The 18,295-nt window shown below is 43.7% G+C and overlaps 1 protein-coding gene across 1 annotated transcript in view; it reads right to left on the bottom strand.

Moving 5' to 3' along the window:
* Positions 1 to 709: 709 nt before the first annotated feature.
* The window catches only part of LOC146172814 (neuropeptides capa receptor-like), a 354,353-nt gene continuing 336,767 nt past the window's right edge, over positions 710 to 18,295 (bottom strand). Inside the window, exons 3-6 of the mRNA XM_084584401.1 lie at positions 14,318 to 14,538; positions 9,332 to 9,620; positions 7,122 to 7,253; positions 710 to 1,149 (exon numbers count right to left, since the gene is read on the bottom strand). Coding sequence (XP_084440527.1) covers positions 710 to 1,149; positions 7,122 to 7,253; positions 9,332 to 9,620; positions 14,318 to 14,538 — 1,082 coding nt within the window. The remainder of the gene's footprint in view (positions 1,150 to 7,121; positions 7,254 to 9,331; positions 9,621 to 14,317; positions 14,539 to 18,295) is intronic.

Here is an 18,295-nt window from a genome sequence, read left to right as displayed (position 1 = left end):
TTCAAAGCACAGAGCCTTTCTGACGTTTCGCGAAGTACCGCATGGATTCTGACCGCATCATTCCTGGGGCTCATCCATGCATATTCTGCAGTTCACCACAGAATATGCATGCGCTAGGACTCGATTGTGCATTGTAGCATGAGGACGTCCCGAGTGACTTGTAGCATGACTGCGCACATTAGTCCGGGGTAGCGGCACTGAACATTCCTTCGTGTGGGTGAAAGATGTCTCAACGATAAACGAAATCACCAGAGCCCCGCCGGTACTGCTCATCATCACGGAGCTATCATCGCCTACTTCGATGATGCCGATCGATGTCATTTCCAGTCAGGTTCCACTGAAGTTCAATGAACTGGTCTCACTTCATTCACATTTTAGTCACTGCCTAAAACCATTCTGTCCGTTTTTCATTCCAAGTTTTCAGCGTTGTCGAAGGCCCCATGTTGAAGATGGTTAAACGAATAAAATCGGAGGTGACAGTCTTACTTCTCGCAGAATGCCCAGAGGCACTGTAACCGTCGACATCAAGAGTTACCGAGTCAACCGCAGCATTCACTGTGCGGCCATTTCGGAGCGAACTTTGTCGCCATGGACGGCGTTGTATAGAGTCCGCATAAAATTATGGGCTCCACGAAAACCGAAACTGATGGCTTCGTGTTTCACCTTCGCCAAGTTTCCAAAGCGTACGAAGCTTTGTTGAGCAGCCTTCTCACACGACTGTCTCCGAGGCGTCGCTATGTTGTCTTTCAATTGCGATGGTTCCATTCGCCGGGCTCTTGTCCCTCTCTTCGTCCATATCTGACTTGGTGGGCGTCGGCGGTGGCTCCTGGTTAGGCCTAACCCGGAGCACGGTTTGGATAATGAGTGCCCGCATGGCCATGTCCGCGGCATCTTCCGCGTTGGGGTCCTCGATGTCGGCGCGCTGCACGATCGAGTAAGGCTTGAGCGTGCTCAACCTGGTGTTGTCCAAGATGGAGTGGCCGGCACCCACGATGACGACTGTGGCTGCAGCATCAAATTCCCCGGCCGAGAGCCGCTGCTTGTTCTTAGAAAGGGTGCAGAGGGCGTCCCTGAAAGCCTCCCGGTACTTGACAGACATGAGCGAGTAGAGTATCGGGTTGATGGTGGCACTGAAGTAGTAGAGGCAGCCTGCAACGTGCAAACGAATAATGTAGTCACAGAAGAGCGGAGAAAGCATCTCGAAATGAAAAACATATCTGAAGCTCTGAGTCGACATTTCTTACGCCCGTCGACACTATACAATTAGACAAGTGATATATCTCTAAACATCCTCCAACAAAAATGTACGACATTATCCTACAAAAACTAAGTTCATTATATTTCATTCTCCTCTTGTTTACTTCCAATATTTGCATCGGTGGGCATAGAGGGCGCGTTCATCACCTTCCAAAATAGCAATTTTTGTTTTTGGTGCAGCCACGAGGTAAAACTCTTAAGTTGAATAAACATGCTTTATGATTATTACAAGACAGTTCATTCCGCCTCCACATCATTATGAGAACTTGCCATTATTTTCAGCATATGTTATCGCGATACGACGTTCGTTTTATAGCCATATAACGTACTACTTTGCTTCTCGGGGCAATGCGTATCTTATACAGTTGAACTATATATTTAATGCCTTCAAGAAACCAAGCAGTTAGGCTAATGACATTTAGCCTACTGCTGTTTTTATTGCCACGGTTCTACTGCTAAATAAATAACATTTCTTTTCGGCAATTTATTTTCAGGATATCGCTTATCGTGTATAAGCCAATAAATACCAATATTCGCACTAAAATATTCTCTACTGGCCGACCTCAATCATCATAATAACTTTAGATTTTTTTGAGAGCTGTAATTTTTTCTTTTGAAGTAAAAAAGGAGCTATAAAAACTTACATTTGCTCGCATAGCACATTTGGATACGTTGTTCTTAGAAATTTAGTTATAAGGTGCTTTGCATTCATTTCAGAGTCACATTAAGCACTATTTCATTAGAGAATTGACTAATGCCCAGTACAAATTAAGATTTTATTTCAGTAATGAACTTTTCTTATGATTATAGTTTGAATTTTTGAACCTAATTGCATGATAATTGCTTGCTGCATTTCTTATTGTCTTTTAATGTGCTTAATGTTAGGAGGCTCCTTCCCGCAGTTTTCCATTTAAGGCCATCGAGTTTATTATGCCTTAGGCAATTAGCGCTATTGTACGTTTTCTGCATAGAAATTAGTTGGTAGTATAACTTTGATTAACCCTGGAGGGGAGCGAAGCTTGATGTAGTACATGGCTACGCTCATTGCTAAACTTTCTTCAAAGGTAAAGCCCATTCTTCATCGGTCTCTTCTGCACGCCCCATTTTCAGTTCCGACATGCCTTCTTTGCGTTCCGACGCGATACTGTAGCAGAGTGTTCGTACTCCTACATCTCGCGCTACGTTGTAACCTAGGCAGGAGCTCGGGGGCTCCATTTATACACGTATCACCCGTCTAGCGCCCCCTACTTACACGTCACACTAACGTTCCCTCACGAGACCTTCACCTTAACAGTGGTCACAGGCCTCCTGGTTACCTATGTGACTATGCCCCAAAGTCACATGGCGACCACCAGGCTTAACCCAGACGTTTGACCTCTAAATCTCCCTCAAGGTGAGAACCGTGCATACCCGACGGCTCGAACGACCTGGCGTAATGAAGCTTTCGCTTCAATAAACTCGAATGTTGCAAAACAACGTTTACTTTCAAAACCGAAAATGAAGCCGCCACAGGGGCTGCCAGACATTTCGAGCATCAGCAGCAAGAATGCTTCGGCGAAAGCAGAAATGGGAGTGAAATAAAATATAGACAGTTTGTACCCGTTATCGACACAAACGTTTAGATGGCGAACAGCAGACAAACGAACGGAGGCAGCAGGACACTCCTTATTCCCTTCATTTCTTTGTCATACCTTGCATCTACAATGGACAAAGCTTGACATTTATCCTAGCTCCGTACCGCATAACGCCAGTTGGGACGGATAACGCATGAGAAAAGAAATGGGTAATAGAGCTAAGCGTTACACCTTCACGGTTGCAGTCTGTAAGCGGTGACGAAAAGTCGGTGAGCAATCTGCAAGGTTATAATCCTACTAAAAATTCTGACTAAGATTTTGTATGGGTGCAAGAAAAGAACCACATATCCAATATGTTTTTTTTTTACTTCAATTTGTATTTCTATTTCGCCTGTAGACATTTCGGTTACATTAAAGACTACAAGTTACATATTTTAATAGAAACCCCTACAGATCCACACAGCGCTGCTTGAGAGCCAAATAGAGCATACAATAGTCTGGAGGAGCAGCACTAACAGAGGCCTATAGAATTGTATATTAGTGATTTTAGAAGGTATCACCTGGATGCTCCCCAGGTGTCATCTTCTTTCGTATTTTATGCTAGCAAACCACATTCGTTAAATTTTCTTGACCAGTCCTGTGAAAAAGCTGACTATATGAAAATGCTTGTGCGGAAAATGTGGGATAAATATAGGAATTAGATGCGACCATTTGATTCTACCATCAAGTGGTAAAAACACGAAGCCTCAGGAGTGATCCCCATTCGTGTAAACATAAGTAACAGAGCTATTTCAAAGCCTGTAAGTATGCCCTATGTATTAATGCTAAGAAGTCCGTTGTTGGTGCCTCTAAAAGCTACACTCTGTGACGCAAAAGCCGAGCACCGTCATTATGGGGAAGCCTCCTATGCATATGTACGCACTGTAATAGCGCCGAGTACAGTGCACTATGTCCGTGTACAAAATAAACATTTTTGTGGTGGCGAATACACATTTTTGTGTGGCGCGGTGGGGTTTGGCAGTAGTGTACGGATGCTTGCCGGTTGCTGTTTTTCAATCTAAGGCAGCTTTACTGCTCTGACGTCATCACATTTCATTTGGCATTTGAATTGCTGACCGCGTAAACACTGATGCACAGCCACCGTTCCTTCACGGGTGAATTTTGTGTCTCTTTTAAAGTCACATATAAATGGAGACAGGAAAACTTCGGTGCTCAATTTATCCGAGAACTCAACCAGAGTAGTATTTGGGACATCACAAGAAACAGGAAATTCTTGTGCAATTAAATGTCCCGATTCTGCTAGCTCAGCTTATTTTTCCTCGCTGTTGGGTCGAATATCAGACTGTTTTTTTTTTTCTCTCATGCAGCCGTTCTTGGGTGACGTCGCTGCCTCTGTCGCTGAATCTTTCGCTGCCTCTGTGCTTCATGTGTAAGCAAACACTGCTATCATCCAAGCGGTTTGGCATGGCCAAAAGTAAATGCAGGCATAAGTTAGCGCTAACTGTGTAAAAAGGCTCAGCTAAACTCTGTAAAGCTCCGTGCATTGAGCGCAAATTTGCATTTCGCGTTCGCGAAATGCGCCCTTTGTTGGTATGCGTTGTTTGGCACCGTTGTTTAGTTATTTTCTTGAGTATGCACTCGGGGGACACGAATAAATAGTGCACGACTGAACAGCAGTGCGTCGGAACAGCTCTTGTGCTGTTCTTTCATTGCGTCATGCACCTGGTACACTGCACTTATTTTGATACAAATGCAAAGAAATTCGACGCCTAGACTGCTGAGCGTCAGTTCGCCCTTGTGAAAATCGTCACATAAAGTTTGAAACATTTAATACCTCGCTTCTTGCAGGCATTCGCTATGCAAGAAACAGACACTTTTCCCTCAATGCAAATTTTCAACTTCGGCACGGCACGGATGTCTAGAGCACCTTCTTTCCTTATGATAAGTGTAAAAATACTAGACGCCCGTCTTGATGCTGAATTATCGTCAGGACTTGCGCAGACAGGATATTCTTCTGGCTTCCAGAAGAATAGACACTGCATTTACCCAGCAGTGCTTAGCAACTGCAGTGTTGTCTCGTTTGCCCATTAGCTTGGCGCATTTGAAATGTTTTCTGCAACGGCCTTAGAAAAACAGTCTTTGATCAACATTTCTGTTCTCTCTGTGCATACTTTAACAGAGGTGCAATTCAACCAAGAATTTCCAGTCTTTGCGGCTTAGTTATGCGCCATTTTTATTGTGAAGCTGTGGTGCAGAGAAACGCTATAATAAGCAGGGTGCAGGGGATTTAAATTCAGCACAAGGCCTGCACATGGTTCAGTAATTACTAAATTCGCCTGACTCGACAAGATTTTTACATTTTTAAATAATTTAGTTGCTAGAGGGCTTTCACGTTCCAAAGCTATTCAGACTATGACAGACGCCGTAGTGAGGGGCTTTGAATAATTTTTACCAACTGCTGCTCTTTAAAGTTCACTGACGCTGCATGGTATAAGGGGATGGTTGGCTTCGGCTAATTGTCATGCCGTTTCAGACAGCCGCCTACCATTCGGGAGCGTATGCCAGTCGCTGTAGTTGGCACGAATTTGGCTTTGACGGCATTAAAGTAGGCCGAAATTATAGAATGGCCTCTATAGAGATGCATTTGCCGCTTCACTATTGAGTTTAAGTGCCTTCAACTAAACTCAATAGCTTAGGGGACTACAGTTAAATAAACTCAAAACACTCAATTAAACTTAGTTCAATTCAATAAACTCAACCCTAAATATAGAATGCAACCATGATAAAAATAACTTTTTTAATTTTTTAATTTACAGATACTGCAATCCACGGCGGATTTTAGCAGGGTGGGGGTATAACATTGCGGGAAAAACAATAACTGTAGGCAACAGAACAAAGTGAAGTAAAAATTCACAGCCAGATACAACACTATGAAGAAAGAAAAATACACTGTCAGGTAAATACAACAAGCGTCATTTTGAAACACAATGCACTGCGTGAAAAAAAAAAGAAGCAAAAAGAAAGAAGAAAAAAGCGCATTTGAGCTTTTATGTAGTAATATAAATTGTAATGCTTCCTTTTTATTTCATGAGAAAACGAGAGGCCAGTATGACATCTATACAGGAATGTACAAATAGATGTACAAGTATATGGGTCAACACAATGGGAATATATTAGAGATAAACAATGCGACTTTCGTGTAAATCTGCAATCAAGTTCTTTACTAATAAAGAGTAGGTTTGCGGCCATTGTGTAAGTGCAGAATTTAGACGTCGTAAGAAAAAAACCCCCCTAAATTTGGCACTGAATTATATATTTCAGGCTGTTGTTCTTCTAAGGCATCTTGAAAGCTTCGTCAGTTTCGGAGATCATTTTGATTCGTGAATTCTGAATGACACCTTAGTTTTACTCTTCGCAAAGATTTAAATGCCTGATTTCGCCCAAGAGAAATAACTGACCGAGTGAAATATATCTGCGTCGATCATTCGAATGGGCTCCCTCCTGGGGCACTGCTGGCTACATTAAATTGTTTTAGCCGTCGCCGGTTCAGTAGTGAACCCGTTTATGTATCCAGTATTAAAATATTTCGAGTGCTGCCCAAGAACCTTCTACACCGTAGCAATATTGTGCGATTGGTCTACGCTCAATATAAGGGAAATCGCATCTCTCATTTACATTGGAGGTTTATGATTTAGGATCCGGATTTACTGTAAGATGTATATGGATAAATGTTTAAATAGGCCACAAGCCAGAAGGTTAGAAAGAAGGTTAGAAAACGCCTATGCACTTTACAAAAAATATATGCATGCAGCTACTTAACGCACAAGTCTGGCAGAACCACTAAAAAAGAATAGAAGCTTGTAAAAGACCGCAAGGGACCAGGCGAAGCACTTACGGGCCCTTTTTCACCATTTTGGTTGTGATTATTACTTGCTCTGAGTCAATGTTTATATACATTTCTTTGTGCTACACGGAAGTATCACGGTTTGAGAGGCATGTCAGATTTGCGCGTTCTATGATAGGGTGACCCTATCGGCGAAGGGAACAAAGGTATAGCGGTCGCGAGCGCGCATGCGCGGAATGCCACGTAGAAAAAGCGAAACTGCGGTTGGCATCTTTCTGCGCGTTCCATCTATACTGTAAAGCTGCCTATTATCTGGGGCGATGATGTTCGCTTTGGCAACTCTTGAAAAAGAACGAGTGGTCACGTTGCATGTAACCCGCCAAAAAAGAATATTCACAAACAAAAAACGAACTGCATACACACGCAGAGTCACTATAGCTCCTTACCGGCGGTGTAGTAGAGCACCTCATTCAGGGTCCTCAGTCCCGTAGTCCACTGGCTGGGACTGACGTAGACCACCAGCAGGCGCTGCGTGTGGAATGGCGCCCAGCAGACGAAGAAGGCGATGACCACGGCCACTGCACACAAACAAGGGGGGCAAGTTAGGCGTCTGCCATGGTCCTGTTGGAGGGCAACACGCACATTAATACTACAACGTCATACGATTTCTCAATTCCAATGGGCCTATAGCCACCTCGCGCATATATATATATATATATATATATATATATATATATATATATATATATATATATATATATATATATATATATATATATATATATATATATATATATATATATATATATATATATATATATATATATATATATATATATATATATATATATATATATATATATATATTGCGCACACACACACATATATATATATGTGTGTGTGTGCGCGCAAAAGCGTGATTATGTCATCGGGGGGGGGAGCGTTGAACGGTATGCTCCCCCCCCCCCCCCCCTCCTTTATTAAATTTCCGTAACACGTAGTCTTTGTCAGGTCAGGAAAGTGTCTCTCAAAGGTATTCAGCAGCGTAAAATCGCCTCGCTGCTACTGCAGTTGTATGCAACTAACGTCTGGAGTGAACGTCCAACAACACCAATGACTACTAGCCCACTATTGAACGATTTCTTGTCGCCTTAACAAAAAACGAACGCAAAAAAGGAATTATAGGCACCGAAATTTTCCAAAGCATTATGGTCTTAAGGACACATTAGTAAAGTAACATGAAATGGTGTCACAGTGCACACGCAACACTGGATAAATGCCTCACGCACGTGGACGTGATTGCGTGGAGCACACAAGCCGTTTAGTTACAAAATCGGAGGGGAATTGAATTACTTTGTCCGCTTGCTCTGTTACTGCTAAAGCTGCGTGCTGCTCTCACATGGATCGCCCCGAAAGGCGCGATATGTTTTGTAATGCTCGTTATTTATTCCCACGTTCTTTTTCGTAACGACGAGGTGTGGAGGAAATGCCCCTTGGTGCTCGTTAGCTGTTGGGGTTGCGAATAATGTCTGGCATAGAGCTGCGTGTGTTGAAAGAGGAGAGAGCGGTCTGTATTCTTAAATGATTGCCCGTATAACCGACAAATCTACATCGTTAAAACTCTCTAAAAAGCCGAAACAGCGTCATTCAAAACTAAAGTGAAATGCTCAGAGATAGTCTCATCGCGGTAGAGCTGCTGGACGTGTGCTTTGAGACGTTAGTTCGTTCAAGAGTGTTAATTCTTCTCCACTTGAGCGCTATGGACAGGCAAATCTGGATTGCAGGTGTACAAGAGAGCACTTTGCTAGGCAGACGCAATACGTGGGAATTATTTCATCACCATCACCACTAGCCGAATAAGCAATCACTTTTTACGTGAAGCTGTGAAACTTCGTCAAATCCAAAGCAGACATTTAAGGTTGTTCATGCATGAGAGTGGTTCTGTAATACAGTATTTAGGGCAACTATTCGTTTGGGTCCCCCAGAAGACAGATCGTTAACGTTTTAAGAGAGTTTGTATATTTTTCAGGGCAGAGAAGCAAGGTACTGTCTTTAAGCGAATCAGGTATGTAAAATACCACGAGGTTCATGGAAAGTCAGTTGAAGAAAAATCTGCTGTCCACCGAATTGCAGCCCTGAGGAAGGCCAGCGGCCATTTAGCCTACACCGTTGACACAGCCACCCTTTAGCATATACATGCGTTACTGGAACCAGGAACATTTTGTGCACACATGTATTCAAGCACTTGCCTACAGGGGCTAGCAAATACATCCTCGTATCTCAACCCATTTCGAAGGAGCACATTTTCACACGGAGTAGCCCATTCACTGAGCAGTAATGGTCCCACGCGTAACCAGATAGGTCAGAAGCGAAATCGCTTGTTTTCAGGCGACATTGGAAGTTGCAGTTCAAGAAGCGCCAGAAATTGTACACAGAAAATAAGAAATTGTTCTCAGTAGAATGTATGCGCATCTACATAGCAGAAAACAATATACATAGATCCAAAATGTATACAGATCACCGTGCCGTTTGCTCTCTTCTAGCTGTGGGTTATGCGCAAGATTGATGGCAAGCTTTAACTTCAAGCAACTCGCACTACCTTGTTGATTTCCCCTGAATGACTCTACCCTATATAGGTGGAAGGCAAGTGTCTCACCGAGCATCCTGTGCACCGGTCTTCGCTGGTGCCGGGCCTGCTGTCCGGGCCCCGGTTGGCTCCTGAGCCGCATGCCTATCTTGAGGTAGAGGACAGCGATCAGTGTCATCGGTAGGCAGAAGAAGGCGAAAGTCGAGCACTGCAACAGGGGAAGGCTGACGGCGGTGGTATCCATGGGGAGGGCGCAGAAGGCTGATTCGGGCACCACGCGGCCCGAGCCAACGGGGAAGTCGACGAAGTTCACCCGCGTGTAGACAGCAAACGGAATGGCGCTCACCAGCGATACCACCTGAACGCACGAGGAAGAAATACAGTTGGTTAATCATAATCATTGACAACCTACTACCATTGTATTGTCAATCCCAATGTTGCATTGCTTTGCGCAGTTGCCCTAAAGGCTCAAGAACCTTGGCGGTGCTAAAATACAGTTTGTTATATAGGGTCGCCTGTCGTAAAACTGACATGAAATCATTCTAAAGTCGTCTTAAAAAGAATTAATGTGTCCTTCAAGTAACTTCCTTATACAAGCCTTGAGCAAAGCGCGTTAGTATTTTTTTACTCAACTTTAGCATGTTATAAATGGTGAAGCTTGTCTAGGCGAATACTCCAATTTTTTGTTGCGAGAGCTTATTTTAAGAAGACGCTTGAACCGAGATCCGTAATGTGCTGTGTGCGAGCGCAACTCAGCATCAATTTAGGGAATTGTATTCAGCATTATTCTGCAATTCTCAGGAAACAGCTCCAGCGCATCCCAGGCTGTACGATGCATGCACGAAGTTCGCTTTATTCATTTAGGTTTGGAACCCTCGCAGCAGCATCAATGCATGCTCGAACGCAGATCGGAGAAAGCCAATACAAATATCAAGCACACGTGATCAGAATTCGTGGACTCAGCTGTTTCGCATCTTACACAAGCACACGACGTGACGTTGCCGCGCTTAACGCTGAGCACATTTTCCCCGAAATTGAGAATGCAGTGCAAGCGCTTCAACGAAAATAGGTTCTGACGTCTATCGGAACACTTGTGCAAGGCGTGTGAAGTTACGCCGATGATGCCCGACAAATATTCTAGCGTTACTCAGCGCGCAATGGGATCAAAATAGCATTATCGTGCTCTGGAAAGGCGTTTTCTATCCAAGCGGTCTGACTAGAGGCGCTTGTGTTCTTTTGAAGTTATGTGGCCTTTTATTTGCTTCTTGAGTAAACGCTTGAGCATTCGCCCACGTTAGATCAAATTTATTCGGCTCTTAGGCCTTAAAAGACGCTCGAGATAGAATATACGAGAGAAACTCGGGGCATACAATGATAGAGAGCAGAAAAAAAAAGCCAGAAGTGCACAAAAGGCATACAAATTACCTATGAGGAAAGACTGAGCTCAACAGTCCCCTTCAAACTCGCTGTAAAAGGGAACGCAATCAGTAACCTGACTATGGAAGCGGTAAGTTGATATTTGAGTAAATGAGGGTGAAATGTCAAGCGGGCTTAAACGCGGATCAACTCAGCCGTAATGCTTAATATCTTGTCTTTTTCTGCGTTGACTCCTCGCGAAATAGTTCCTCTTTCTGAGCAAACAAAATTTGCAAAAAGCCATCGTGGCTTTGCCCCGCCGGGGTGGTGCAGTGGTAAGACGCCTGACTACTGTGCCGGAGTACCCGGGTTCGAACCCGACCTCGGCGGCTGTGTTTCGATGGAGGCGAAACGAAGAGGCGTCGTGTGCTGTGCGATGTCAGCGCACGTTAAAGATCCCCAGGTGGTCCAAATTACTCCGTAGCCCTCCACTACGGCTCCTCTTTCCCTCTATCCACTTTCTTTCCCACCTTTCTCCCTTCCCTTACGGCGCGGTTCAGGTGTCCACAGCTACAAGTGTGACAGATACTGCGCCTTTCCCTTCCTGTGAACCAATCATACATACATCGTGGCTTCGTCCCACAAAAGGGTAACTGCTGTCAGAAAGCCTCAATATTGCATATGTCTTACGTATATATGCAAGGTCCTCACGTCGTGAGTGGTTAGCAGAAATGTTGAGGCATTTACGAATAGCGAACTGATAAAAAGCCTCATAAGCAAAAAACAAGTACACGAGAAATACACGCCCTCTTTTGAGAACCTTTTTTCGATCGTGCAAGCTACGGCGGCAGGCTTTCCTTTAGTGCCATTTAAGGATTATTGCGCAGTCAACATTGATACTGCCGCTGGTAACACAAAAACTTTATTTCCTCTGACGCGACACGATGTTTTCTATATCATGCCCTCAGCTTCAACTAAACACGCAAAGACGCCCTATGAGTATGTATGTATGTATGTATGTATGTATGTATGTATGTATGTATGTATGTATGTATGTATGTATGTATGTATGTATGTATGTATGTATGTATGTATGTACGTACGTATGTACGTATGTATGTATGTATGCATGTATGTATGTATGTATGTATGTATGTATGTATGTATGTATGTATGTATGTATGTATGTACGTACGCACGTACGTACGTACGTACGTACGTACGTACGTATGTATGTATGTATGTATGTATGTATGTATGTATGTATGTATGTATGTATGTATGTATGTATGTATGTATGTATGTATGTACGTACGCACGTACGTACGTACGTACGTACGTACGTATGTATGTATGTATGTATGTATGTATGTATGTATGTATGTATGTATGTATGTATGTATGTATGTATGTATGTATGTATGTATGTATGTATGTATGTATGTATGTATGTATGTATGTACGTATGTATGTACGTACGTACGTATGTATGTATGTATGTATGTATGTACGTATGTATGTATGTATGTATGTATGTATGTATGTATGTATGTATGTATGTATGTATGTATGTATGTATGTATGTATGTATGTATGTATGTATGTATGTATGTATGTATGTATGTATGTACGTACGTATGTACGTATGTATGTATGTATGCATGTATGTATGTATGTATGTATGTATGTATGTATGTATGTATGTATGTATGTATGTATGTATGTATGTATGTATGTACGTACGTACGTACGTATGTATGTATGTATGTATGTATGTATGTATGTATGTATGTATGTATGTATGTATGTATGTATGTATGTATGTATGTATGTATGTACGTATGTACGTACGTACGTACGTATGTATGTATGTATGTACGTATGTATGTATGTATGTATGTATGTATGTATGTATGTATGTATGTATGTATGTATGTATGTATGTATGTATGTATGTATGTATGTATGTATGTATGTATGTATGTATGTAGACATTCAAATCCCGGCCTCGGCGACCGCTTTTCGATGGAGACGAAAGTGATGTGCGATGTCAGTGCACGTTAAAGAACCCCAGGTGGTCGAAATTTCCGGAGTCCTCCATTACGGCGTCTCTCATAGCCTTAGTCGCTTTGGGACGTTAAACCCCACAAACCAAACCAAACGACATTCTTTCAAAGGAGATAGGAGCCCTGTCTACCGATATTCTTTCTAATGGAGGTCTCCTGTGAGAATTGGCCAGTGGGGTTATCTATTTCCTTACAGTCCGCTTGGCAGAATTCGCTAGACTTCAAAGCTGACACACAGTTTTGAGAAACTACCGCTGTTGTGCAGACGAAGCTTGAACATACGTTCTCGCAAAAATTATTCGAAGGGTGCTTTCCAAAAACGCACTTGAGGAATTAATCACTTATGCACCACAACTGTAAGTGGCAAGTTTAGTTTATTCGCATCGGCTACGGCTGATTTTATCGTGTATTATGGTGAAACAGAGCTACCGTAGCCTTCATTGTCACCATCACAGACATCAGCGTTGTATTACCGTATCACGGGTTCCCTCATTTTGGTCACAGCTGGACGACGTTACTTCACGGCAAGACGATAAGGCCCGACATATTACTCCAGTTGTCTGCCGGTTGCTAGCAGCGAGCGGCACACAAGAGTGTCATTGATAATCTCTTCTGCGGTAATCAAATCATTATGAGCTTTACGTTATACTCTCGGCTTTAGAGCAGCTATTTACTGTCAGACACTGCATAGGAAGCGGCTAACGACTACAAAGGGATGACAAGTATGAAAATAAATGTTTCGAAAAACCAGGCATCAAAGCCTTTGTGACAGAAGCACTCGTTAAAGCTTACAATTCTTTTGCAAGCAATATCATGGCGCTAATGTGCGTTGGCATGCAGGTCTGTTCGAGTAGTTTTGCAAGAATAAACGCAAAATGGGACGAGGCTTGAATGAACGCCTTCGCCTTTGCGGTAATGCGAGTTTCATCGAAACCTGTTTTGGTGTGAAATGCCGATGCTGGCGGGCGTGCTTTTTGTTTTAGGGTGTTATTGCGGCCGCGTACCGCAACATATGACGAGGTGTGGAGGTGGGGCTGGACAGCATGCAATTTACGTATAAAAATAGGAGCAACGGCCGTCACTCCCGATAGTGTGTCGGGCCCCGGATAATGCGGCACTTATTTTCGCTCGTCCATGTCTCCACATGCAGGCGCACATCTTGCGTTGCAGGTGCTGTGAAGACAAAAGGCGTGTGGGGTGGCGGAGAGGTAGGAGTCGCGAAGGGACGAACGTCGCGTTTTGGCATGCTGGTCAAGTAAAAAGACACGTTGTCTTGAAGCCATGCGCATCGTCGTTAAGTTGTGACCAGTCAATGCTGGAAGTTTTATGATGTCATATTTTACAAAGCTATAAAGGTCACGTCGTACAAACGAGCACGCTGGACAAAAGGCTCTCTGCGCACTGAGGCTAGTCCGGCTATGATGAGTGTTCTTCTACCCGGTTAAATAGGCAGAAAATGGCGGGCTTCCGATGAACCAGATGATCCCTGCTTAGAAACTAGCTTGTCTGAGGGCACTGGGGTAGGTCGAAGTGAGTGAAGACTGTCGTAAGGCGAACTGGAGCGAACCAGTCCGTTCGGCGAATCCTGTTGGAGGAGATAAGAGTGAAGGAAAGGATGTTGAAGGACACTCACCCAGATGATGGCGATGATACGCACGGCTCGCGTGAGGCTCGAGGTGGTCTGCAGGAAGAGCGGGTGGTAGATGGCCACGTAACGCTCGGCGGTGAACGCCACGATGGTAAGCACCGAGGCGTACGAGGTGGCCTCGGCCACAAGCGCCCGAAACCGGCACAGGGCCTCGCCGAGACGCCACGGGTATTGTTGCCAGTAGAGCTTTAGGTCGTTGGGAAGCCCTGCACATCAATGTGCCGAGACATGTGAGTTACCACTGCGGTTGTCTTCGTATTTAAAGCATAAACGTTAAACAGTCACGCCCTATGTGAGAACAATGTCATCTTTTAACATAAGAAATGAAGAAAGAACGAAATGAAGATTTACGTGGATGACGAGAAAAGAAAGGTCTGAAACCTTTTAGCTATCTGCTATTTCATAGCTTTCTGAACTACCTCGAGCTCATAGGTGGTCCAAGAATAGTTGCGCCAAGGAATATAGGCAACTGAGTCCGAGGTGATTAAATCCTGTATACGGCGCGCGTATTGGCTGAAAACTGTGTCGTTTAACACGGCGTTTCTTTTTTTATATAACCTGTTAACTGCAGCTGCAAAACCAGCAACTCGAGAGGAACCGGCGTGCAACGTTATTTTATTAGAGGTGCAATAATGTGAGCGTGAGCAATAAGCTATAACTCAGTGGAAACTACACGACTACAAGTTGGGTTCTCCTGCTTGGCCTAAAAAAAAAAAAGAAACGGAAGAATTTATGGTCTACGCAGGTACTTCACTGAAAGCTTGGAAGTACTTGTAACTTCCGAGAATGTTTTTGCACGCGCGTTCATTATTCAGCTGAAAAACAAATGGTGCGGAAACAGGCCTAACTTGAAACACCTTTTTGGAGGAGTAGGAGGACGAAACATTTGGAGGGCCAGTTGGTTGATGCTGAATCCCATGGCATGGTGCTGAAACACAGGGACGAATGGAAAGGAACGAAAAGTCCACGTATTTTTTCTTCCTTTTCTATCGTTCTTTGCTTATCCGTGTGTTTTTGCACCGAGTTGTTTCTGACTTGATAACTTCCATACGCGCGCTCTGTTGGTATCCCAACCACGTAAAGTGCTTTGAAGCCCTAAACCAGCGCAAAACAAAACCGTTGCAAAACGAGCCCAAAGGTGCTGTGCGAAAGATGTCTTAAAGCGAACTATACCTTGTACGTTTCGTTTTAAAATGGCTGACATTCGCTTCTCGTCGTTTTGTTAATCAAAGCTCGGTGGCGTCTGGACAAACAGCCCCATGCATCTTGCCTTCTGCCGCAATAATACTTTGCTACCGCTGGAATGTTTCCTGAAATATTAAAAAAAAGAACACACTAAAGGTTTAAGACGGCTGACTAAAGTTGTTAAACTAATCACGTGTCAAAACCTCAGCAAAAGAGGAAAAATTGACGACGTGTTTCAGTTCTCTGTATGTCTTTTTTGAAGCCCACAGTGAGATTAAGCTTTTTGCGAGCTGGGCAGCGCGCAAGTCACGGACGGCGGAATTCGACGCGTGGAATGTCGCTTGTGTTCGCGAGGGTCCAACATTAGAAAAAGCTTTTCCGCCAACAACGCCTAGAGGATAATGCAACCTTCTTCGTTTGCCGATCGGTGGCCGTCTTCTGCACTGTCTAGGCGTTAGGCAATTTTCCACTTGCCCAACAGCCGGAAATGTAACACGCGAGGACAAGCTTCTCTGAAATCCAGCTTCTTTCTCGAGGAATCTCAAAGCTCCTGGAACTCTCAGACGGACAGTCGGGTGACAACAGGAAGCTCATACGAAAATAGTCTTCGCGCAAAGGCGGATTCTGTTCAAAGTTTCACTTACAAACGCAGTACTAAAAATGATGACTCGCAGCGGCCGGAAACTGCGTGTTCTAAGAGCGAATATACTTTTAAACCGCGAAAGCAATGAGAAAGCGCCAAGTCGCTTTCTGAGGGTTCCTATTCAACCACGCTCAACGGAGAACATCATTTTCTGCCCGAACAACAACACGCCGAGTGCCATGGACACGAATATGCCTCCACATAGCGCGACAGCAGTAGCTGAGTTCAAAAACTATAGTCAAAACATCGAGTCTCTAAAGAAACGGCAACTGGCGCACTTGCGACATGCAGCGCCCTGCAACGGCAACAACTCGAAATGACGCGTGAAGAGCACGACAAGTCGTCGTCGCAGCTTAGGGGGCTGTCAGGTCAACAGCTCTGTTTTCCCCATCTCTATTCCTTTTTTCCCTCGGAGAATTTCTGGGCGCCACAGAAACGCGCATCCCGCAGCGCATCTCGACAAATGGAGCCGTGGTTCCTTCCCTTTCGTTTTGCGCGGTTCCTGTGGGAGTTGGATCGCTGTTACGAGCCGGATATTGGGTACTTCCCTCTTTAGGGAAAGACGTTGCCGGGCATGGCTGCTGCTGCTGCTGCTGCTGCTGCTGCTGCTCGGACAATGGCCTTCATCATTTTGCTGAGCATATTCTCTGCCTCGTTTCCTGACGGGTAAATTGGATAGAGCTGCGCAAGTAATGAACGAGCGCGATCATTTGGAACATGATGCAGTGACTGTTTTAGCTTTATCTACCAAGCACGAAAAAATGGGGAAGAATAAATTGAAGACAACAGAGTACCCTGTACTTAACGAATACAGCCCTCTGTCGAAAACAATTACAAGAGGAATTCAGAAGAGAGCATAAAATTGGAACGTGTTGAAAAAGCTGGCTTATTTTGCACAAGCCTGCTTTTGATTGATCAGTGAAATAGTTCGCTACAATTAAAGAAGTATTTTCAAAGGACTGTCATGAATATATAAGAGGACGCACCAAGAGACGTAAGAAAAAGAAATGTTTCTTTGAAATACATTTTCAGAGTGGGTGAGTTTGAGTGGCTGAGTGAGTCTATTCGTCTCTGACAAATGGTGTAGGCGCGACTCCTACGACTCCGCTACCAACCTAGAAATTTTACAGGTGACAGCCGTCGGCGTAGCTTGCATAGGTCTCCCTACCAACGTCTGTCTTCTATTCATTCGTTCTTGCAGTGCGTTTAGCTTATTATTGTGTTTCGAGTTGAGTTTTGCACATAAATGCGAAAAAAGGTTAGTAAAACACTTATGTGCGCGAATAAATCGCAGAGTATGGAAAGAAAAAAAAAAATGACTCACATGTTCTCTCTACCCGAGCGGTCGAACTGTGCGATCGAATGCCGAGAAACACACATTCCTTCCAGCTGCTAAGCGCGAAGCGGAGCGGATAATCTGTTTAATAAATAATTTGATGTGGGATATGTGTGTTCGGTCGCTTATGAAAATTTAAAGCTGTGCGAAAACACGAAAACGACACAGAGAGCCAAAAAAAGGGCCTCAGCTAGCATGAAACTATCCTATCGCTTTAGCATTTCTTTGTCATTCGCACTTTTTTTTTTTTTGCACTGGGTTAAACTTTCTGGATAATCAATGTCAGGATGAAAATCTTGTGAGAAACTGACTCGCACAGGAATGTCTTTTTTTTTTTTTTTGTGCGCAAGTTAGTGTATGCAAACGCTTCCTTACAGTAGTTTTCGGATTCACACAAATTCGTCGTATGTACAGAAATTTTGTGAGTCTCTGCTTTCGGGCCGTTGTGTCATGGTTAAAGATCCTTACTTCATAGTCCTAGTCCCGTCTATCCTTTTTCACATATAAGCTGCTCTATAACTTTCACTGCCTGCATATAAAAATTTACCAAGAAGTTTCTTAGGCAGGAGGGTTCGGGCAGATTAGTCATGGTTAAAGATCATTACTTCATAATATTAGTCCCCTCTATCCCTTTTTACATAACCCCTTCCCTATGACTTTCATCGCCTGTATATAAAAATTTACCAAGAATAATTAAGCTTCTTAGGCTTCTTAGATAGAGCCACTGTGCCGTGCGAGACCGGGCTTACCTTCGCTCAAAGCTAAAGAACGCAACCAACGCAACCATTCATTTTCACAT

This window comes from Amblyomma maculatum, chromosome 11 (genome assembly GCF_055883805.1).
Source record: "Amblyomma maculatum isolate TAMU_Amacu chromosome 11, ASM5588380v1, whole genome shotgun sequence".
In the NCBI taxonomy this organism is placed as follows: domain Eukaryota; kingdom Metazoa; phylum Arthropoda; class Arachnida; order Ixodida; family Ixodidae; genus Amblyomma; species Amblyomma maculatum.
This window is presented reverse-complemented; position numbering and strand designations above follow the sequence as displayed.